The sequence below is a fragment of the Mastigoproctus giganteus genome, chromosome 6 (genome assembly GCF_048544385.1).
Source record: "Mastigoproctus giganteus isolate SK-2022 chromosome 6, ASM4854438v1, whole genome shotgun sequence".
NCBI classification, from domain to species: domain Eukaryota; kingdom Metazoa; phylum Arthropoda; class Arachnida; order Uropygi; family Thelyphonidae; genus Mastigoproctus; species Mastigoproctus giganteus.
In genome coordinates this window covers 65,610,454-65,635,984 of record NC_143580.1, presented here as the reverse complement: position 1 = coordinate 65,635,984, position 25,531 = coordinate 65,610,454, and the positions used below count along the sequence as shown (strand labels likewise).

At 36.1% G+C, this 25,531-nt stretch overlaps 1 protein-coding gene across 1 annotated transcript in view; it reads left to right on the top strand.

The window, feature by feature from the left end:
- Nucleotides 1-25,531, top strand: part of LOC150084372 (hemicentin-1-like) — a 77,602-nt gene that overhangs the window by 16,182 nt on the left and 35,889 nt on the right. The window contains exons 5-10 of the mRNA XM_090376206.1: nt 16,010-16,288; nt 16,413-16,532; nt 16,657-16,827; nt 21,796-22,074; nt 22,619-22,738; nt 22,862-23,035. Of these exons, the coding sequence (XP_090232332.1) occupies nt 16,010-16,288; nt 16,413-16,532; nt 16,657-16,827; nt 21,796-22,074; nt 22,619-22,738; nt 22,862-23,035 (1,143 nt within the window). The remainder of the gene's footprint in view (nt 1-16,009; nt 16,289-16,412; nt 16,533-16,656; nt 16,828-21,795; nt 22,075-22,618; nt 22,739-22,861; nt 23,036-25,531) is intronic.

The window sequence follows — 25,531 nt, the reverse complement described above, 5'->3', positions numbered from 1 at the left end:
AAACTGACTCTCAAGTTTTAATTTCTCCAACATATATTATTGTACACTCAAATACTGAGAAAGCGGTAGGACAATTGTCACCCTTTCTCATACAAAAGACTCTTGAGAGTTATGTCGGCCCACCAAAACAAGTTAAAAGACTAAAATCAGGCGACATTTTGGTAGAAATGGCCAATACTAAACACTCAGAAAAATTATTACAAATGACAACCTTTGCAGGAATACCAGTAACAGTATCCCCGCACAATACATTAAATACTTCAAAAGGTGTCATTACGGAATGGGACCTTCTAAATGTGCCCGAAGAGGAAATTCAAATGGAACTTCAGGAACAAGGAGTCATCAGTGTTAAAAGAATTACAATTAAAAAAGAAGGGATAATCACCCCCACCAGGAATCTGATACTCACTTTCAACACGCCTAAATCACCCAGATCAGTAAAAGCTGGATACCTACACTGCAATATAAGACCATACATCCCGAATCCTCTCCGTTGTTTCAACTGTCAGAAGTTTGGTCACTCACAGACAGTATGTAGAGGAAAATTAACATGTGCAAACTGTGGTTCGCAAGAACATGCCACTTCTACTTGCACAGCTGGATCCCATAAATGTGTAAATTGTAAAGGAGATCATACTGCATATTCAAGGGAGTGTGAAATTTGGAAGAAGGAAAAAATGATACAAAAATACAAAGCAGAAAATGGAGTTTCATATCAGGAAGCTAAAAAGGCAATTACAATAAATATAACAAACAAACCTTCTTATGCGCAGATTACCACAATCAAAAAGGCTCCGGAAATTAAACTACCCAATTCAAAATGTTGTGGCACACAAACGGATGTTACAATCCCCCCAGGAGAATCCATCTCAGAATGGGTTCGTGAGTTTTATAAACCATCTCCTTCACAAAAACAAGAAAAGATTATCAATACTCCTTTATCTTTCCCACCAGATAATTCAGAAAATGCAAGAAGAAAAGCAAACAAAGAAAAGATAGGTAGTACAGGAAAAAAGACTGCAGAACAAATGGACACGGATGCAAGAAACCAAGGAGAGGAACCAATTCTCGAAATCTTTACTGAAGAAGAAATGGATACGGGTAGACCCTATTTTTCAAAAAAAGACAAAACCAAGGTAGACAAAAATAAATCAGCCCCAAGGAAGCAATCCGAGGGAACATCTAACCCCAAATGACAGATACGATTATCCAATGGAACTGTCGAGGTTTTCGCTCAAACACTAATGATGTTATAGATCTCATCACCCAGTACCACCCACTAAGTATCTGCCTACAAGAAACCTATTTAAAACCACAGGACAATAGTATAATCAAAAATTATATCACATATAGAAAGGATCGCATAACGAATGGAACAGCGAGAGGAGGAGTTGCAATACTAGTTAACAGACATGTCCCCTCCCAAACAATCCCATTGAACACACCATTAGAAGCAGTTGCAGCCCGTCTAGCAATAGGCTTCAATATTACCATAGCCTCAGTATATCTACCCCCTAATGAAGAATTCCGATTTAAGGATTTCGAAGAGCTGATCACTCAACTACCACCTCCATTCTGCATCTTAGGTGACCTAAATGGACATCACCCACTATGGGGCGATCACAAAATAGACCAGAAGGGTAAGCAAATAGAAAAATTAATTGTCGAGAACAACCTAATGATTTTAAATGACGGCACACACACATATTTCCACCTTCCATCAAAAAGCAGTTCTGTAATAGACTTATCAATCTGTTCCCCAACACTGTTCCCTATGACTAAATGGAGCGTGCACGAGACTCCATTGAGCAGTGACCACTACCCCATTATTTTGAAAATCATGGAAAAAACGCCATGCCAAGCCAGTAGGCACCCCAGATGGAAAATATATGATGCAGATTGGGAAACATTCAGAATACTAGCCAAGCTAGACCGCAACATTATTAAAAGAGAATCAGTACAAACATCAGTAGCCTATGTTACTGATAGTATGCTTCAAGCTGCGGAAAAGACAATACCTAAAACATCTTCTAACATCAGAATATATCCAAAACCATGGTGGAACAAAGAGTGCCAGGAAGCTAAAAAAGAAAGAAATAGAGCCTGGAACCTTTTTCGCAAAAATCCAACAACAGAAAATCTGATACAATTCAAGAGAACCAGAGCCAAGGTCAGGAAAGTGCAAAAAACAAGCAAAAAAGCTGCTTGGATGAAATTTGCATCCACTATAACTATTTCCACACCAACTACACTTATCTGGAAAAAGATCAGAAGGATGACCAACAATTCTCAATTAAACCACTCTCCATTGCTAAATTGGAAGGGACAGTTGGTTACAAACACCTTAGATATAGTCAACGTGCTTGCTGAAAATTTTTCAAATACATCTGCTAATTGTACATACCCCACAGCTTTTAAAACGTACAAGAAAGAGGCCGAAAAAATAAAATTAAACTTTTCAACCAATCAGTGTGAACAATACAACTTGCCACTCACGGCAGCAGAACTAAAACAAACTCTGCTACAGGTGAAACACAGCGCAGTCGGTCCTGATGAAATCCATTATGCAATGGTACAACAATTAGATGAACAGTCCCAATTAGCCCTGTTAGATCTATACAACAAAATATACCTTGAAACTTCTTTCCCAAACAAATGGTACCACTCAATAATACTAGCTTTCCCAAAACAGGGAAAAGATCTCTCAGACCCACAGAACTACCGTCCCATAGCTTTGACCAGCTGCTTAGGCAAGATCATAGAGAAAATGGTCAACAATAGACTAACATGGTATCTAGAAAATAATAATCTTCTCAATCCAGAACAATTTGGCTTTAGAAAAAATCGCTGTACCTTGGATGTACTTATACAACTGGAAAATCAAGTAAGAAATGCTTTTCTCAGGAAACAACACCAAGTCATGGTTAATTTTGATATCCAAAAGGCATATGATACCACGTGGCGATATGGTATACTTAAAAGATTACATCAACTTGGCCTTAGAGGACATCTACCCCTCTACATATACAATTTCCTTAAGAATCGGACCTTCCAAGTTCGAATGAACAATACACTTTCCAATGTATTTTATCAAGAAGAAGGGGTCCCTCAAGGATCTGTACTTAGTGCCACACTTTTTGCAGTCCACTTCAGCACAATAATAGAACAAATCCCAAACAATATCTTTACAACAGTTTATGCTGATGATTTCAGCATTTCTTATCAAGCGCAGCATATGAGAACAATAGAACGGCAATTGCAAGTAGCCATTAACAGAGTCATAAAATGGACAGAAAGAAATGGATATAGAATATCGGTACAAAAGACTGCATGCATACATTTCTGCAGAAAAAGGAATCTCCATCCTGACCCAGAACTCAGGCTGAAAGAACAGATCATCCCAGTTAAAAATAGTGTCCGTTTCTTAGGATTAGTTTTTGACAAAAAACTGACTTTCCTAGAGCATATCAGTCACATAAGAGTCCACTGTTTGAAGAAAATGAACATCTTGAAGGTCCTATCCGCTATATCCTGGGGAGCAGACAGGACAATCCTACTACGTTTATATCGCCTTCTCATTCGGTCTAAGCTAGACTATGGTGCCCCAGTCTATGACTCGGCAAGACCTAGTGCTCTGAGATGGCTCGACCCGGTACATCACTGCGCACTACGTTTAGCCCTTGGAGCTTTCCGCACCTCACCTGTGCAGAGCCTGTACGCCGAAGCTCAAGAACCTCCTCTGCAAATCAGAAGACAAAATTAATTACTCTCTTATGCAGCTAAAATAAAATCCTTACCAGACCACCCTCTACAGAAAACTCTTTTTGCTTCTGAATGGGAACAACATTATCAGCAACAACAAAGAATCAATAAACCTGCGAATGTGAGATTAAAAACCCTTCTTCTCAGTAGAGAGCTTAACCTAGATAACATAAATCCGCTACCGAAGCAGTCTACTCCACCATGGACAATCAGACAACCTTTATGTGACTCCTCCTTCCACATTTCGAGCAAACAAATCCTTTCTCATATAAACCATCAACAGCTGCATGCTGCTTATAAGGCACAATTTTCAGATCATAGCTTTCTATATACAGATGGATCCAAAACTGATTCTCATGTGGGAGCGGCAGTTTACTTTTCTGACATCACATTGGCCCAAAAACTTCCAAAAGACTGTAGCATTTATACCGCAGAACTGCAAGCCATTATGTTAGCACTAGACGAAATCGACCATTCAAGTTTTCAAAACAGCATAATTTTTACTGACTCCCGTAGTTCCATGATGGCAATACAAAATATCAGTTCTAACAAACATCCTCTACAACAGCAGATTCAATACAAAATATCAAGACTCCTTGAACAACAACGTAACATTAGATTTTGCTGGATCCCAAGCCATGTCGGAATACATGGAAACGAACAAGCAGACAGAGCTGCCAAAGAAGCTAACAACAATATTTCTGCATCAGAATATATCCCTTTCTCAGACTATAAACAAGTTATTGATCACAGTGGGATACATCACTGGCAGCAGCAATGGCAAGTACTTACCACTAACAAATTGCATCAGATTAAAAGATTACTCCAACCATGGAAATCCAGCATTCAGAAAAATAGACGCGATGAAGTGATACTTGCTAGGTTAAGGATAGGACACACGTATTTCAGTCACTCTTATCTTTTGCGAGGAGAGGATCCCCCTCTATGCCCTATCTGTCACATACAACAAACAGTAGAACATGTACTGATTACTTGTCCAGCTTTTGCAGATGAACGCCGAAACTCCTTCAAAGAGCTAAACAAACATCACTCCCTCACTCTCAAAACCATACTGGAAGATAGGAAAAATATAGCAGATGTTTTTCAGTTACTTAAGAAAATAAATTACTACAATCAAATATAAGACTAAATATTATTTCTAAAGCAAGCTATAGTCATTCTCTGTTACTCTTGGAAATCATTAGCAGCAATATACGAATTAAAACAAAACCATTATATAAAATAAAATTTTACAGGCGCATTTTAGCCGCAGTAGCTCTTGCGCCAAGAATTCTTAAAACAAACAAACAAAACCAATTACCGGCGAGTTGCGCCACAGTCGCCTTTCTGTTGCCACGTACCATCCGGGAGAGCCTTCGCTCACTCGAGCATCGATGAGCCATGGTCGTCCAACACATCGTCGGCGGTTCGTGGGTTTCCCCTCCTGGGACCACTTTCGGTAGATATAAATCACGGCTGACCGTGAGCATCCCACTAGCCTTGCCGTTTAGGATTTGCTCGGGCCCAGTTTTCTTGCCATTACAATTTGATCTTTGTCAAACCCGCTGAAGTCCGCTGCCGTTCCCATCTGAAGAACAAGAGTAACACTGATAGCGGAGCTCAGTAGGAAGTGTTTTTTATACCGTGTCCCGACTCGTGCAAGCGCCGTAGTTCACCTGCAGTTGCTTCGATTTGTATAACGACTCGCTAGTCATAATGTTTTGGCTCATCGGTGTATAAATTCTAAGAATTTGTTAAGGAAAAGTCTTATCTAACAAATTTGGTTAATCACATTGGACTATGATGTGGTCACAAAGGAACTGGATGCAAAAAAATAATTTTGATATCTTGTAGTTATTCTGATAATAAGTACTACATGTATTGTATAATTTAGTAACGAGTGTTACATATAATGTAAAATTGTATATAATATTATTCTTTGTTGCATAACAGAATACGTATCTACACTCCCTAGTCAATGGCTGTAACCGGTGTCTCCTAGGAGAAATAAAGATAATAATAATAATAAATAATAATAATAAATAATAATAATACTTGGATTTCAGGAAAGCTTTTGATACTGTTGCGCATGGAAGACTATTGCACAAATTGGAGCAGAATGGTATTAAGGGTAAGTTGCTACAATGGATAAAAGGATGGTTAAGTGGGAGAAGACAGAGGGTGGTAATCAATGGGTGCTGCTCTTCTTGGACTAATGTTATTAGTGGAGTCCCACAGGGTTCGGTGTTGGGTCCACTGTTGTTTTGTGTATTTATCAATTATATTGATGAAGGTATATCAGGCTTAGTGTCGAAGTTTGCAGATGATATAAAGGTTGGCAGCAGGGTTGTTAATGACAGTAAGGCAGTGTGCTACTGCATCAGGATTCAGAAAAGTTGGGCAGATGGGTTGAGAAGTGACAACTGAAGTTTAACAAATGCAGCGTACTGCATATGGGTAAAAGTAATTCAAACGTACCAACTATGTGTAGTTATAAAGTTCTCTGAACAGTGCAGACAGGCTGCAAGAGCAAGCCATGAGTATTGTCAGTGATATACAGGAACTTTGCTATTGGGGAAAAGGAGGTGATTGTCCCTCTGTATAAGGCAATGGTCAGTCCACTCCTTGGGTACTGCATACAGGTCCGGATGCCTCATTTTAGGAAGGATGAAGAGTTGCTTGAGCGAGCACAGCGAAGGGCAACAAGATTGATGTGGGAAACGAAAGGGTGGTCTTACGAAGAAAGGCTTAAGTTCTGCGTCTGGAGACTAGGCACCTGCGAGGTGATTTTATTGAGGTGTATAAGGCCTTGAATTGGTTGAGCAAGCTCAATTTTGATGGGATTCTTCCGCTTGCTCATACAAAGTATTACGAACCTAAGGGGGCATAAATTGAAATTGAGAAAAGAAAGTTGTAGAACAGATGTGCGGAAATTTGCCTTTAGCCAACGGGTGGTTAATTGCTGGAACAAACTTCCGTCTATCGTTGTGGAAGTTCATAGGTTAAATAAATTCAAGGAGGAACTGGACAAACGTTTAGAGATTATGGATGTGTGAAATGTTTTAGCATTAATAGAGGTATCTTATGGCTTTATTAATACTAAGTATAATATAACCGAATTTCTTGAATTTCATGCATATTATGTAAGTTAATAATTTTGTCGTGGTGTGGGGTTTCCTTTGCTGTTGTTCATTCTGGCTTTCGAAGAAGCTGCTTATCATATTTGGAGAGAATTTTCATCAGCACTTATATATCTAGTGGACATTGAATGAAACCTTGAGTTGTTTCTCAAATATGTTTAATATTGTTCATATCTAAACACAATTAAGAAAATAATAATTATTATTTCACAGAAAAGTACTGGACAAACTGTTGCTCACTTCAATAGCAAAACGCGTTCAAGAAGCAATGGCTGCCGTGCCAGGCTGTGGATGAATCTCATTATGGATCACAATGGCTCATATGGGCGTACTTACATTTGGTAAGTTTCACATCTCATATTCTTTAATTTGAGGAAAAATATAAGATTAGTATTTCAAGTGATAAATAATATACCTATAATGGGTCATAAATAAATCATTAAACGTATAACATGATTTATTAAGTGAATATGTGATGAGTGCCCCGAGTGCCAAGCGATATTAGTGACCACAGCGCCTTTTCATAGTGATTATCTGATACGCTTTACTGTAAATACGTTTCTCCTGAGTTTCGCAAGTCCGTTAACTCTTGAGATCTAAATAGATCTTTCAAATTATATAACCCAGAAAGGAAAGTACCTTTCTTTAACCCCCTTTTTTAATTTTCGTTAATACTAACCTTCTCTTCGCTTGGGTCACTAGGTGGCACCGCTCTTGTCTCCACGTGGCGGGGCTGGTAACCTGGGAGAAAAAGATAATCTTCCAGGGCCAAAAAGAGCACGTCATGAGTAAATCAAACTCGGACTTATCTGGTCTGCCAGATGCACCCCAGATACCAAAAAAGAAAGATAGTTCTATTGCAGGAACATCAAAACGGCAGAAAACTGACTCTCAGAACTAAACTATCCTACTCCAGCTTTCCTGATCATGCACTCAACTGGTGAAAATGCAATTGGCAAAATCTCGCCATTTAGAGTACAGAAGGAATTAGAAAGCAGAGCTGGAGCTTCTAAGTCTGTAAAAAGACTTAGGTCAGGAGATATTCTGATCGAGACCTCTAATAGTAAACACTCAGAGCGGCTCTTGAATATTAATCTTTTTGCTGGAATACCAGTTACTGTGACACCCCATAGATCACTAAACACCTCTAAAGGAGTGATCTTTGACTGTGATTTAATAGATGAGTCCTAAGCGGAGATGCTTGAAGAACTTAAAGAAGAAGGCGTTATACAGGCCAAGAGAATTTCCACCAGAAAAGAAGTTCTGACTCCTACACGCAATCTCATTTTGATCTTTAATACACCACATCGCCCAGCATCCATTATGATTAATCATCTTTCACCAAAATCTATGGATCACCTGCTCCTTCTATATAACACAATATTTATTGAAGGGCAGTTTCCGGATTCCTGGGCAATCGTTCTTGCCTTTGCCAAGCCAGGAGAGGATCCTAAAGTCACCACTACTTATCGTCCTATTGCTCTGACTAGCTGTCTGTGCAAAATCCTGGAGAGAATGGTTAATTTTCGTTTAATGTGGTATTTAGAATAAAATGACCTTCTCTCCATGCAGTGCGACTTCCGAAGGAACCGGTTCACTCTGGACCATCTTATTAGATTGAAAACATCTATCCTTGATGCTTTCCTAAAACGTGAATATTTGGTGCTGTATTCTTTGACATGGAGCAGCTTATGACACAACTTGGAGATTTGGCATCTTAAAATATTTTCATAGCCTTGGTCTTATAGGGCATTTCCCCATTTTTATTAAAAACTTTTTAGCCAATCGATCTTTCCAAGTTCGTGTGGGATCCTCACTCACTCGTCACTTCTGTCAAGAGGAGGGAGTACCACAAGGATCAGTATTAAGTGTCACGCTTTTCGCCATCAAAGTAAATTCCATCACAGAACAACGTCCTCCAATTGTAAACACTGCCCTCTATGTCGATGACTTTAGCATATTTTGTCAGTCATGCAACATGAGGGTTATTGAAAGACAACTGCAAAAAGCCATTGATCGCCTGAATTCCTGGGCACTTGCTAATGGCTTCAGGTTCTCGCCGAAGAAGACCGTTTGCGTACATTTTTGTCGTAAGCGTAACCTTCATCCTGAACCTGAATTAAGGCTCGGACAAAATGCTATTCCAGTAGCAGTAGACACAAAATTCTTGGGACTCGTATTTGATAAAAAGCTCACCTTTCTGGATCACATCCGTCAACTCCGCACAAAGTGCACAAGAGGGCTGAATATTCTGCGCTCTCTTTCCTCTACATCTTGGGGTGCGGACTGATGCACTCTACTACGCATTTACCGTGCGTTTGTACGATGCAGATTAGATTACGGGTCCCTAGTATACAATTCGGCCAGAGACAGTGTACTTCGATGGCTGGATCCTGTCCATCATCAGGCTCTCCGTATCGCTATTGGAGCATATCGAACATCTCCTGTCCAGAGCTTATACGTCGAAGCAAACGAACCACCGTTATCGCTTCGACGTAAGCAGTTAACATAAGTTTCATGCTCATGTTATGCTTCCAGGGTGGAAGGGTGTCCCTTCCACCCTGGCATGCTCACGTTCAAGCATGTGACTTCTTCCTTAAAAATTGGGGAAAGTCGGACACTCCATCTTCTGTCTACCTGCAGCTTTATTCAGCACACCGAGCTAAACATTCTGACTTCGCGCCACTTTACACAGACGGCTCGAAGTCGGAATCATATGTGGGATCAGCTGCTGTCTTTCCGGACACCACCATATCACAGCAGATTCTCCCAGAATGCAGAATTTTTACTGCAGAGCTGCACGCTATAGAGTTAGCCTTGGATCACATTAGTAAATGCCAATACCAACGGTTCATTTAATATTCCGACTCTCTCAGCATGTTACAGGCTTTAATAACTGTAAGATATAATCCTCATCCAGTTCTGTCTAGTATTCAGCAGAAGATTCACTTCCTCCTTGGACGTGAATATGATATCCGCTTCTGCTGGATTCCCAGCCACACTGGGATTAGGGGGAATGATTTGACTGACACCGCAGCCAAATCAGCAATTCCCAGTAATAATCGCTGCCTGTCAGTCCCCTATACAGACTACAGGCAAATAATACACGAGAAAATACATTCCCAATGGCAGGATTCGTGGAATAGACAGACTGTGAATAAATTATATCGTATAAAGCCTGTAATTGAACCGTGTCAGTCTGGTCTGCGCAGGAATCGTAAGGAGGAAGTTGTTCTTGTCCGGACCCGCATAGGACATAGTAATTTGACTCATTCGTTTTTGCTGAGGGCTGATGACCCTCCTATGTGTGAGTCCTGTGGCACAATTTTATCAATCAGACACATTTTAATTGACTGTTCGGATTTTAACAATATCCGTTTTATTGCTTTTAATTATCTGACTGAGCCGTATACACTCAGTCAGATTTTATCCGACAACGACAATGTGTTTGATGTTTTTAGCTATTTAAAATGAATAAACGTTTTTATTGTATTTAAAATTTACATGTTATTGTTACTTCTTTATTGATTTATCTTTGACACATTTATATATCTTAATATGGTGACCTAATTAATTAGGTCACTGAAAACTTAAATTTTTATTATTCTTATTTTTTATTAACTATTTTTATTATTCAGGATTAAATGAATGAGTAGTATCGCTTTTTCTTTTACCAATGCTGTTTTATTTAAACAAATAATGTATTACTGAAATTAAAATCACAATTTTTTTCAAAAAAAAAAAGATAAAAGTGGATACTTTGATTAGTCATACGTATATTCATGCATAATTTGAAACTCACCTTCAGCAGATTTAGTGTTCCTTTCCACCGACAGCTTTTTGTAGAAACTATGGTGACAAGGAGGAATATAAAGTAATTCATATCTGCTTTTTGGCACTTGTTATGGGCGATCGGTCTTTGTATAGTTGATTTTGTTTAACTTGCGCCAATGAAGACCGAGGTCTACCAATTTTCTCCTTCTTCTGTATGTCAATTTCTTCGAATGACATTAAATCGCTTGATGAGTTTTTGTAAAATATTGAGAGCGAATACCCTCTTTTAAACTGCAGCCGTTGAAAGTTAAGCTAGTTTACAGGCTCCTTTCTAATTTTTCCCCTGTTGATTATGGCCTTTTCTAAAGGCTCTGATGACCAACAAAATCAGCGTGCTTAAGTTCAACTACTTTAAATGGTAAGTCTTTTTTCTTTGAGTTTTTTATTATATTAATTCAGTCTTCAGGGCCATATGTCAGTGAATTAAGCTTTAATTCTAAAATTAATTCTTATTAAGCTTTTCTATAAATCCAGAATCGGATTTGGTAGGTAGGAGTGATCAGAAATCATGAATACTACGTCAATTGTATTGACGGCCATAGGAGGGTCGTTGCACAACTTCAGTAATTTAGTGCAATCTTTATATTGAAGTTTTGCCCCCACGCAAGCATCGCAGTAGAGAGCAATGTTGGTGCATTGGCTGGTGTTATCTTTTAAATGCTTTGTAATAATAGCCGAGATTTCTTGAGACCCTCTTCCACCTTCTGTCTTATTCCATTATAAAGAATCCAGATTTAATTGGGTGGACACCCAATTAAACGTATTCTACCACGAGAACTTGATAACTTTAAAACGGTAGATTGGAATTTTAAATTGATACAAACTAATAAACAACATTTCATTTTTCCAATGTCCAATATCACACGTTTGCTCCTCCCTCCTCCAAAATGGTGCTGCCATCTAGTGGACTTTCCAAATACAGACGATATCAGGAGGATCGTGGAAATTGTATGGTCAAAAATTGGAGCATTGATATAACGTTTAAAAGAGAGAGAGGGAGAGAAATTTCATGACTGATATGGACAGTTTCTGCTAAAATAAGTGTTGGTGTACATCTATTAAGCTATTAATGTAGTTTTTTTTTTAAAATAGTATCCTTTTATAAACTAAGCTGGCCGTGTGAGTTATGAATATTGTCTTTGAGTCTAGTTTAAAACTCTTCTATGAACTTCTGAAAAGCTGCATGGAAAACAGTCCATGTAAGTGAATAAATAACATAATGGAGGCTAAAAGAATTCCGTTTAATTTGTTGTAATGTCACCTTAATTAAGAATATGATAAAAGTTTCCAAGTTGACTGAAAGAATATTTAATTCCATCTGGATTTCTAAAGCAATCCATAATTTGCAAGATAACGTGTAATAATTGTTTCTTACTCTGATAAAAGCTTAATTTGAGTTCTAATTAATACAAAAATCCAAAATATTCAGTTGATGCCTTTTTATTTTATAAGAAATTACTGATTTTTAGTGAATTATCAATAAATTTCGAATTTATAAATTCGTGATTATTATAATCAAAGTATGACGCTTACTAGTTCACATTTTTCACTTGGTGTGGCGCTCTTTACAATAAAGATAAAAGCTGTGTAATGGAGTTTACAGACACGCTCATGTTTTGTGTCTCACCTTGCGTAGTTTGTTTTTAAATTATAATCAACTGTAGGTAATATTAACAAACTGTTCTGTGAGTATTATAAGTATTTGTGCATGCTTTGATGATTCTGTAGAAATCACCTGCAGTATAGAAGTGTTATTGTGGACCTAATTTCATCCGGTGGAAGTAAACTTTTCTTTGTGGCAGCCATGATGAAAGTTAGCTGTGCTCTTAGCTTGTGGTGGCTAGCTGTCGTCCAACAGTCTTTGGCAGTTGAAGGTAAGAGAAATTTGTCAGCATTTATACAGAGTATTTAAATTATAAGATGCTTTATAGAGACCTGGTGGAATTATTGTAATATTCCATGCTTTTGGGATCATTAGAATAATATAAAAATCTAAAACTATTTTTTTTAATCTCACGCGCAGTTATCTTGTATTTGCATGCAAGTAATTTTTCCAATATAAAATAATTTTAGAATACTCTGCATGCTAAATAAATGTTAACAAACCAAAGAATCATAGCACATTATTTTATACAGATATGATATCATTACTGGAAGGAACTGACAACACTGTATAATAAGTACAGTATTTTTATAATGGTGCTATTTCTTTCATTTTTTTGTGGAGGTCCAATTCCAGTTTCAAGAATCAGTAGAGTTAGCTGTAATGATCTATTGAAGACTAAATTATTCTTTTAGCTCGTGATAAATTTATCTTTATTCATCGACTTTATTTTTTGAATTTAATATTTTTTTAAAATGAAAAGTATTTTTTTAAATGTTATTTATATATCCTTCTTGAATAAAAATATCTTAAAATATGGAAATAATAAACTTCTACTAGTTGGGTGATGAATTATAAAAAGGAAAACAAAACTAAGCAGAACGACTAAATTGTAATATTTTGTGACATACAATTGTGTGGCCATTTTATTGAGTACGCCTATCTAATAGGTCCGTCATTTGCCCTCTCAGTGGCCAGGATTCATCATGCTATTGACTCAACTAGATATCGAAAACGTGACACAGAGATGCTAGCCCATGCTGACTTAACTGTTTTTTAAAGTTGTTGCAGTGAAATAGTTGCAGCTCTCTGATCTGAAGAGCTCAACCTGCAGGTGCTCTATTGGATTGAGATCTGGTGACCGGGTAGGCCACCTCAGTAGGCTGAATTCACTCTTATATGAGTCCAGCCTATTGTCCAGAACCAATTCTATACAATTTTGGTCTCTTGCTATGAAACATTTGGAAGAATCTGTTAATGGTAACACTGCAGCCATGATGGATGTACCTGGTCGGAGACAGTTTTCAGATAATCTTTAGAATCAAAATGCTGTTACGCTGGTATCAAGGGTCCCAATGCCCACCACGAAAACAGTCTCCACGCTGTTACACCGCGAACAGCCTGCATTTTTGACACTTGGCAGTATGAGGATGGGTCGGTGGACTCATGCTAGTTTTGCCATATTTTGGTTCTCTCACCAGCGTGAAACAGTACAAACGGGATTTCGTCAGACAAGGAAAAGTTTTTCCAATCCTTTACCTTCCTGTTTTGGTGTTTCCCATCTTAATCTAACTTTCTTTTTTTTTCCCCATTCGTAACAAGGTACGACAATGTGCGTCTTGAATGCCTTTTTTATTACCGTCTCAATTTTGGGTTGTTTTTTGACTAAATGCAGACTGCCTTTGGCTTCTTTCATCAACGAGCTGTTTCCGACCACAAGCTCGCCATTGGCTGGCTGTTATTTGGTTCTAGAGACGGCTGTACTTGCGGATCCCTTCATGATCGCAGTTTCCGAGATGCTCACATCGGCGGATCTGGCACCGACTGCTATGTCACATTCAAAAGTCACTTGTCTTTAATTTTTTCCATTGTCTCAGTGAGCTGTGCACTTATATAATCCATGTATAGCTGCCCACCTGATATATTATGTACGCGTACCCTTTGCATGAAATGAATTGCTTCTTCAATAATAGCATCTGATAATACGAACACAAGTTTAGGTGTACCAAACAAAGTTTTGATTCCATGTAAAAGCTGTTTTACAAGAAAAATCAGTGTTGCTTCTGTTTCTTTAGAAACAGTCACATATACTGTAAGTCAAAAATTGAAAGCTGTTCAAAACAAGCTCATACACAAATAAATAACCACCGATTACCTCCACTTGTGATAACTGGCTTCTATTTTTTATGTCGTTGCCTTTGTTAAATCTAGTCTCCCTTTTCGCCCCATCTGGAAGTATCCATTCAATCCTCAGTGGATAAGCATATATGTAAGTAAACAATGAAAATAAACCTGCTAATATCTGGCTACAAGAACTAATACAACAATGGAACATCCATCTTAAGAATATCTCTCAAGCCTCAGACACAGTACAAAGGGCAATGTATATATATCTCCTTGCGATAACTATTTTTGGAGGGGAAATACTCCACGTCAAGCCAAAATTTTAGAGAGCTCTATGCAATCCACGCCTTGGCCAATGCACAAACTCTTTAAAAAAATTAGTTAAAAAAATCTGTTACCACTTGAATGCAGTGTTTTTACTGCTGAATCCTACGCAGCCAAGATGGCTTTGACTCTTCTTGATAATCTTTTAAGTTCACAGGTCGTAATATATTTAGTCTCTTTAATTGCAGTGATGATCACACAGAATAAATGCAGAATTTCCATCCACTTCTGACTCAGATCAGATATCGGTTACTTCATCTCAATGAAGATAAATCTACTGTCGAGTTTTGCTGGATACCAGGGCACATTGGAATACCAGGAAACCGGCAAGCAGATCAAGCAACAAGGCACCCCGCTGGATTTGATTCCATCCCAGTTCCTTACATTGATTACTAGCCAATCATACGACAGATGTGCATTGACTTGTCTCAAATGTGGCACACCCAGATATATAACAAGCTTCTTGAAATAAAAGCGGAATCCACAGCTGTGGAGATCCAGTTTACGATTAAACAGGCATGAAGAGGTCATGCTTGGGAGAGCACGAATTAGGCATACGCATTTAACGCACCTCTTTTTACTGCTGGGGGAGAATTCCACACATTATTTGCGCAAACCTTGCACGGCGGTTCCCTACTTACCGTTAAGCATATTCTCAATGAGTGTACACATTATCATTCAGCCAGAATCGCATCTTTCAGATGACCGCTTAACTTGCACGAACCTCTGCAAGAACACATTATTGGAGATGAGACCAGTTGATCAACACTCCAGTGAAAGCGGTGCAATTTAGCCAGAGACCATGCGCCATCATTGCCTCCTCTCCATCAATGACAACAACAACACTGTTAAATCATTATGTATTAATTATGCATTGATCTTGCTTAAAATGATTACTCATATCACCGGAACCACTTATCGAATAAACGAGGCAAAGACTTCCTTTGTTAACACACGTGCAGAAGAAGAACTTGCGTATTTAGGAAATTAATTTGGTAATGGTCCAATGATTTTACGGTAAAATTGTCATAGAACCCGAAAGATAATTTAATTAATTTATTTTAAAGATTTTTTCCATAATAATAATAATTTGCTCCTTCCACTTTTATAATAGTACGAGTGCATGTTTATTATTTTCAATAGTCATTTATAATTAGCAAAATTACCGAATACTTGTTTGCTTCCAAGAAATTTTAATACTTGAGCCTCCTTTTCATTGTAGCACATCTAAAAATCCAGCCCTTTGCATTCCCAAAGTCATCTGCTGTCGGGGACAGAGTTACGGCAACATGCACCACCAGATCAGTAGAACAACTTTCATTCCAATGGCTCAAAGATGGCAAAGAAGTAACAAAGGCGCCTCACATTCAAGTACGTTCTTACCCAGAGATATCTAACCTCATTATAAATTCAGTACGTGAAGAAGACAGTGGGAACTATACGTGTGTGGTGGCATCGCCTGGACTCACAGATAGTTACACTACACCGCTCGTTGTCTTAGGTAATATACATTTAAAATTTAATATATATTTAAATAATTTTAAGAATATTTTAATATTTAAATGATTATGAAGTTATCAATTAAATAAAGTTCATGACAGCCCTGCTTTCTTTCTTCTGACCAGTACCACCCCATTGGGTTCATGTTCCAAGCGATGTTGACGCCTTTCTTGGTGACCACGTTTCCGTGTCGTGTCAGGCAACAGGAAAGCCACTTCCTACTATCAAGTGGAGGAAACTGAAAGGTAATTAAAGTTACATTTACATGAAAGTCTAATATAATGTGAGCGAACTGAACTGTTGATAAGATATACTAATTCTGGTTAAATTTTATAGACATTTTTGTTTCTTAATTCAAATATTATTTAGGAGTAGGTGAGGAGTTTTTCGAACTCGTCCCTTCCGACAGAATATTTCTCGCTTCCAATGGATCTGTCCTTGTATCCTCGGTCGAAAAAGATGATGAAGGTGTATATGAGTGTGAAGCTGCAAATGGCGTTGGTGAATTGCTTAAGAAGTCATCTATGTTAAGAGTAATGGGTAAGTTTCTGCTAAAAACTCTTGAATCGATTAAATGTCTCGAATTGCGAGCTGAAGTTTTTTGTTATCAGTAAATGAAATTGAGGAAACATTTTTTTATTGTGTCTTCATTGAATTTATGCAAAAGAGCATTCATAAAATGCGATTGGGTTTATAAAAAAGAAGAAAAAATCTGAAAAATGAGTTAACACATTGATTCTTTCTTAATTTCGTCAGTTTATTTAATTTTTAAATGTTTTACTAATTTTCACTGCACATTCCTTTTATATATATGACTTTGTCTGTTATTTTCCATGAATTAGAATCATAAACTTTAAAGATCTAAGTATTTGTCTCGTATTTCCTGCTATTATTAATATTTCTGTACAATTTAAATATTGAAATGATAACTATGTTTATATTGGTTTTTATTAAGGTCAGTATTTCTTTTACATAAAATAACATCTGCTAATAAGAAATTATTTCTTTATAATAAATAATTATTCTTGTATACATGTTATTAAGATATATTACTTTATAAAATTGTGTATTGTGCCAGATTTCTGATTATGAATGATGTGTTGATCATTCTTAATGGATTGTTATGTCCAGTGTTGCTGATATGAACTAAGCCTAATTTATAAATACTTTAAAATCTTTATAATTGTTTCTTTATTTGTTAATTTTTCAGGCGTATTCTTATTTTGTTATAAACGTTTCCAATTATTGTGTTTAATTAAGTATAGGCTTCTATTAAACAAAATTGAGGAGTTTATATTGAATTTTTATTTTTAATTTTAAAATGTCCATGAATAGACAATGAAACCGAATAATCAGTATTTTATTTTTAAACTGTTGGCAACTTACAGAATAATTTCAAATATTTTGTAAGTTGCTAACAGTTAACACCGAGTGGCGCTACAGGTATCACGAGCAGAAGATTATGAAGAAGTTGTACTGCCATGACAGTTTCTTCACGAAATATTGCAATCAAAAAGTCTACTAAATTCCTGATATTGTTTTGTTTTGTTATAGTACTTTCAGGTGTTGTACTACTGATATTTATTAACTAGGCGTTTTGGAAATCTAGTGGAATACTGCGAATCTTGAACTGATTAAAAGCAGTAGAAAGAATTCATCTTGCAATGCTACAAAAGGAAGCTGTTGGTGTTTTTATGTTACAGTTGGTTGTTGTTCACGTTGCCACCACAGGTGAGAATGACATTTTAAATTCGCTTTAATACATTAAAATTAACAAGTAATGAATATTTTGGAAGCATTTAACGTTTTAATAAAACTTTATAGATATTTGAACTTAATGTAATAATCTGTAACCAATCTCTCATATATTTTATATCCGTAAATTAAATTTAAAAAATCAAAGGTTGTATGAAAATGTTCTTTCGTTATTTCTATTATTAAGAAATTAAGTTGGATATAATGTCTTTTTGTAATTTCGTCTTAAATTGTATTATTTAATACAAGTATTCATTGGTTTGAGTAAAACCATAATATTTGCGTATTAAATATGGTTGTTCTTTCTTTGATGTAATCATATGTGGAAAGCTTGTTATTTTTCTCAATAAATTTAGATGGTATGGCATGGAACCTAATCTCTTGAGTTGAATCAGGACGTAATGCTTATATCTCATGTTTCTGCCTCTGTTGTAAACGCAGCTAGGATACTCAGATATTTCAAACTGCAATTTTAATAATTTAACATTTTTGATATATTGAGTTTCGACCAGGTCAGTTATAAACAGCTTTATGTGAACGTCTATCGTTCTTTATGTAAAACAAGTCTTATTTGATATACAAATGGGTATTAATATATTGAGAGAGCATTTGGACTATTTTGAATTACTTTAATTGCAATCGAGTTTTGAAAACGTTACTTTCAAACACTTCAGTAGGCCTATCCATAAGTAGAGTTTTATTAATCAATCGTGTTTTTTATATATGAGTAATATTGCTTTTATATTTTCTCCTGACATGGTAAATTCTTTAAAAATTAAAAGCCCTTTATATAACAATGAACCATATTTCGTGTAAATGAGCACTAAAATATTGAATTTTATGACGGTCGAATTTAACAGCCCAATTAAATTATGTTGTTCTGTGCTTTTGAAAACAATACATCGAAGCCCTGTATTAGTTCAGTTTGTTGATTTGGTAAATAAGGACGAGTTAAGCATATTATACGAAGAAACTCACATGTATTATTATTAGCCATGTGGTGCAAGGAAGCCTGGGGTTTAGGTTTATATTCGTAAATTATGTTAATTATGACATTATTTTGTCTGTAGTTTATGCTGTCTTTCATGTACAGCGTGTTTAGCTAAATGATACGAGGAGTTTCAAAAAAGTTTTGAGAACAGGTTATATACAATATAATAATAAATTATCCAGTAGGTTATTATGAGAGCTTGATGTCTTATAAAATAACATGAAAAAATTGGGTCAAGGTCCTACGCTGTTTCTAAAATTTAATTTTTTTATGTTAGTAAGTCGGTAGGTGGAAGAAGAATGAATATCCAGAAAATGGTAATCAAAATGGTTTAGTAATCAAATTTTTAATCAAAGAGGGCAAAAATATTAAAGAAATCTACGAAAGAATGACTAGAGTGTTTGGGAAGTATCATCCAGTTATGCTACTGTTGAAAGATGGGTGGAAGAGTTCAAAAGAGGACAGGAGTAAGGTAAGGATGATTCAAAGTCTGGTCGGTCATCTGATTCTATGGCAATCAACCCTGAAACAGCTGCCATTGTTAAAATAAAAATTTTAGAAAACAGCAGAACTAAATGTCTGAACTTGAAAAGTATTTAGCATTTCCATTGGAAGCATTTTAGCTGTAATACATGAGCACTTGGGAATGTAAAAGTTTATACAAGATGAGTTCCAAGAAACCTTTCTATCATCAGAAGAGAATTTAAAAAATCTTGCTAATCCAGATAGAATTTTATCCCGTTTGGCGACTGACAGTGAAACTTGACTATATTTTTATGATCCAGTATCCAAATTAGAAAGAATATAGTGGAAGCACGAGAATCTCCCAGCCCGAAAAAAATTTGAAGCAAACCATCAGCTTGAAAAGTGGCGGCTTCAGTTTTCTTAAACAAAAGCTTGTTGTTGATTGATTACCTTGCACCTAAAACCAGAATGATAGGGGGATATTCTGCCAGCACTTATACTAAAGTTAAAAGCTTCAATTCGGCAGAAAAGGACGAAGAAATTTGGTTTCGCAGAATATGCTGTGTTGGATAATTGTATTTTACTGTTTAATATTGTCGATATAGTTATTTTTTGTGCGTTCATGTTACTAGCATAGGCAATCTTTATAAGAAGTAAATATTTATCCATTCAATAAAGAGAAATAAAAATGCAACAAATATGCCACCAAAACCAGTTCCAAAATAAATTTAAAAATTTCATATGATTTTATTGTTCAAATGGCATTTTTGTTGATTTTAAAGTATTGAGAATTAGAAAGAGAAATATATGAAATCATTTTCCACCGTTAGCTCAGGGAGAACGGAAATACATCAGAAAATAAGGTACCAAGCGGTCACTTTATTTCAAACTGGCAGATCAACTGGATTAGTCAATGTGTCCTAGGTTGTTTAGCAAAGATGAGGTATCATGAAATACATTTGTATATACGAGCATATTATATATGAGCATATACCTTGACATTCCTCTTCTTAAAACGTGACTTATATCTGTCAATTATAGTGCTGAGTTCGCTGACAGATCTTTCGGTTTTCCAGTCAAGACTGGAGCCTGAGAAATAGTTTTAGAGGATTAACCATGCTCAAGATCGCCTTGGTATAATTTGAGCATAGGAATTCCTTACACAACTCGATTCTGTTTTTCGCTTCTAGAAGAAATTTGCGATTTGAGCCACTGGTCTGGTAGAGTTTATCGCCAAAAAGGATACCGTGGGTGTTATATGTTTACGTCTTGTAGTTGCCATGAATCATTTTTCCTGACGTCTAGACGAAGCAATTCTTGGTAAGTGGAATAGATAATCCAATCTTTGCGGGCGTTAACTTAAGAAATTTGGTTTTGATACAGGTACACGAGATTATCTATTACAAATCTAAAAAAAAAAACATCCATGCGTCTGTATCTAAAGAAAACCCCTGGTAGCAATCAATGAGTCAATGCGAAGTACTACTGGGAAGGTATTACTCAGTTTTGTTGATTTTAATAGTTGAAGTAAATTATTCGGTGTGCCAGCTTTATTTTTTAAAATATTTGTTTTAAAAGTTGTGTTACAATAACATCAACTGAGTTCGGGGCAGTAACCAAGTTTATTTCGTTCGCTTTCATATGAAGCATGTAGTGTGCTTATCTGTGTTGAGATAAAAAGGAAAAGCTTGTATTTTAAAACGTTTATACCCCGGCACGACCACATAGATCAGAGAAAGTTACAATAGGCATTTTAACTAGAATGTTATTATTAACCGTATTTAAGGTTCACGTGGGCATGTACTACAGCACTCCGTTAACCACTTTGGCTGGGATTGACCTGAGTTTCTTGACCATTCGTAATTCAGCTGATGTCCTTCATCCATATGCTCTATTTTCTGCTGGTTCTGTCAGTCAGTAATGAAATTTCATACACATGCCTAGAGAGCAGACCGATCAACAGGTTTATAGTTAGAAGGTATTATATCTCTTGTTTAATTCTTCCTTGGTGAATCCTATGGTGCTATGTGCTTAATCAACCAAGGTGTTTAAGACGTTATGCCAGCGCATGCATGGATAGGAGTTATTCAAAGCCTTACCCTTTATTGACAGTCTCTCATATGACAAAGCATGTGCACAATGTTGAGATAGATGCTCTCAAGATTTTCAAGGGCCACCATTTTTATCTGCATAACATCAGTGGCCTTTGATTATTGTTAATGCGAAAAAATGGAATTATTTAGAAAAATTCATAAATGGCTTATGCTTCCTTAAAATGTGTTGTTATTTCTCTATAGGGAATATAAAACTCCAGCCATTTGTCTTTCCTGGAACCCCAGCTGTGGGAGAAAGAGTTGCAACTACGTGCATCGCTAGGTCAGGCGAACAGTTAAAGTTCCATTGGTTAAAAGATGGAAAAGAAATTCTCAAATCTTCCCACATTCAGATTCGTATATATGCAGAGTTATCCACTATAGTTCTTGATCCAGTGAAAGAGGAAGACAGTGGAAATTATACCTGTGTTGTGTCCTCTCCTGGAAGTTCAGATAGCTACAGCTCACCTCTTTCAGTATCAGGTAAATGTACGATAAATTTGTATTCTTAATATAATTTCATTTTTGATTTTAATCTGCATACTGTAAAGTTTTCCATATGTTTTATCCCTCTTTATTTCGAATAATACGTTGTCAGTTATACTTCAACATTTATTCTCTTCTTGCCAACTGCCAATCTTAAACCGGTGTAAAACGCAAGGAACTTGCTAAAGGAGGAAAGTTTTTAAAATAATTATTAGTTCATGAAATCAATTAATAATATTGAGCTGTATTCATGTTTACTGATGCCACTTAAATAATAAAACGCGATGACATGTTAGGCTAAAGTTTAGAACAATTAGATATATTCTTTCTGTGGATGGTATAATCGTTATCTGATTCTTGGATATTATCTTAAAAAATTGTCTCTGGGTACCTGCAGCATTATAATCTATTGTACAAATGTCGTTCATTAGAAACAAGTAATAATTAAAATCATTAAATTATTTAAATATACAAATAATTAAGAAACACTCGTATTGATACTATAAATTAACTAACTCCTCATTTTGTTCGGATTTTGTAGTTCCAACAGCTTGGATCAATGCACCCACAGATAAGTTCGCATTCCTCGATGAGAACCTCATTTTAGATTGTCAGGCAGCGGGAAAGCCACCACCAAGTATTACTTGGAAGAAATCCCAAAGTAAGTAATTAGAAATTCAAGGATTTTCGTCAGGGAGACAACTTATGGCGATATCCTCATATTTCTCATTTGTGTTTTCGATTTGTCATTTATGTTTGTGATGGAGTGCAACCGATATTGTAGGTGATGAATCTAAAACTTTTCGAAGTCTTCACTCTTCTGAAAGGATCGCACTACCATCAAATGGCTCGTTAATGATCTCTGCAGCAGAGAAAGGGGATGAAGGGCTTTACACATGCGAAGCTACAAATGGGATTGGGAAGAAGTTGGAGAAATCGGTCATAATTAATATAATGGGTAAGAAGTATTTCGTTTTTAAATAAATAGAATTTTATTAAATAGAAATTGACCCTATTGAATGCACATTAATTTATTTAATTTAATATAATTTAATTAAAAGATGAAACGGTTCATAATATGTAAAATATAGCACAATTTAGTTTCTGTATCTTACATGGAATGCTTAGAAACATTGTCAAGTGTTATAACAATCCATCTTCATGATGAAGAAGGGCTGTTAATATTTCGTGTGAATTTTCTAATTTCAAAATGAATATTTGAAGGAACAGCAAAGATGAAAATTTGCTTTATTTGTGTATAGTGAATATTCAAGTGTCTTTAAGAGAATGTATTAATATATTTGAAATAATTAATTGTACATCTTGAACTAACAGAACTATTCATTAACTGTCAGTGTCAAATAGAATGCTTCAATATTAATAATTTGTTATTTATTTATTTATGTTTAATTATTGAGAATATACTGTATAATTTATTTCTTGGCCTGTTAAATATAATTAATAATTGTGCTAATTTGCTTAAGTCCCTCTATTAGTGAATCTCCAGATTGGAGATTTTCACCATTTTCAGGATCACCGTTTTCGGTGATCCTGCTGCATTTTCGACGCATCTCTGAATGATCAAAGGGGAGGGAAAGCTTGCTCACAGGTGTGCATAAGTGGACATTCTGTAAGTAGACATTTATTTTCAAAATGATCCTTTTAAGTTTTACATGACAACATTGCTTTCATCAATTAATTCTAGTTAATTTATTTGATATGAATGCAATTAACTTATTGCCCTATTTCATCACTCTGGTTATAAAATATTCGGATTTGAAAATGATCGATTGATGTGCTAAATATATTTTTTGTTTTTCGCCATATAATTTGCTTTAGAATTGAAAATCATTGTATTATATTTATCATTGCAATATTTAACTTTGAAATAATAAATAGAAATTGTGCTAAATTGATATTTTCCCAAAATGCTACAAGAGACGTTCTGAAAATCATTCGAGGAATATTTATTTTCTAAAAATGCTATTTTTATAAAATAAATTTTCTAAAAATAGCATTTGCATTTTCTATAATTTCCAAAAAAATATATTTATAATTTTTTAATGTGTTTATTTAAATAATGCAAAGCTATTTATTGTCTACTCTGCTCTAATGTAGTGTTCATGTTTTGTTTTGTGGTAAGATGTTGTTGTTTGAGAGCTATTGGCGCAAGAGCAGCTTAGGCTATAATGCGGCTAGTCTAGGTTAGAGAGTTTCATATTTCGACATTTTTCATTATGTTGTTCAGAAGGAAGCCAAGATTTTATTTTATAATTACGTAGCTTTTTCGTAAATGTTATACTATTAATTTTTATATGTTTTGGTAGTATCCGATTAACTTAAGGAAAAAGAAAACGTCGGTAATATTTGGCCTGTTATCTAAAATTGTTTTGAGCATTAGGTTGTTTTGTGCATTCATGGTTGTTTGAAAAGGTCTTATACGTTCTGAATTAAATCTTGGACAGTTCATCATGAAGTGATGTACAATGAGCGGAACTTGACAATTTTGGCATTGAAGAGGGTCTTCACCTCTGAGTAGGTAAGAATGAGTCATTATGGGTATGCCTGATTCGCAATCGAGCAAGGATCACTTCTTCGTGTCTGTTGGATCGGCAACTGGTAGTCCATCGTCGGAGTGTTTGTTTAATTACACGAAGTTTGTTGTTATTTTGATCTTTCCTGTGTCGTTGCCATTGTTTTAAACTGCTTTGGTGTATTAAGGACTTGTAATCAGAATATGGAATGATCTGTGCAGTCGCAATAGCTATGCTATCATAATTAAGCTCTCGGCTTAACAGTAAATATTTTAGATGGATGTTGGAAAGTCGGTTTATTCGTAGATGAGCTTGGTATAAGTTTTCCCAGTACGATGAAAACAGAACCTCTCTATTTGGATGATCGGTGATGGAGTTTATCTTTACGGCATAGTGTAATAATAAGTTCTGTCGTCTAAGTTGTAGTGAAGGTTCATGGGCTTCTGCATATAGGCTTTGTACAGGTGAAGTGCGAAAAGCTCCAAGTGCTATACGGAGCGCACTGTGGTGTATGGGATCTAACCATCTCAGTGCACTTGGTTTTGCGGAGTCGTAAACAGGTGCTCCATAGTCCAGCTTGGAACGCACTATTGCTCGATAAAGTTTAAGTAGTGTATGTCGATCTGCACTCCAAGTTGTTGCGGAAAGAACTTTGAGAAGGATTTGTTAGTAGTTTTACTAACATTTTTTCTGAATGGTCCCAAACGGTTCCGACATTCAATACGAGTCATGCGAGATGAGGCGTGGTTCGCACTTAGTTGTAGTCCGCCTCCTCGTGGCGTAGATGGTACCTGGATTCACTTTCATGGTGTTTGTTGCCTCCCTAGTAGCTAAGTGGCCAGAAACAACTAAACAGCCTAACAACATACACTGCACGAACATAGCACTACGGACACCTCTGGCCTCTCTACACAGTTTTA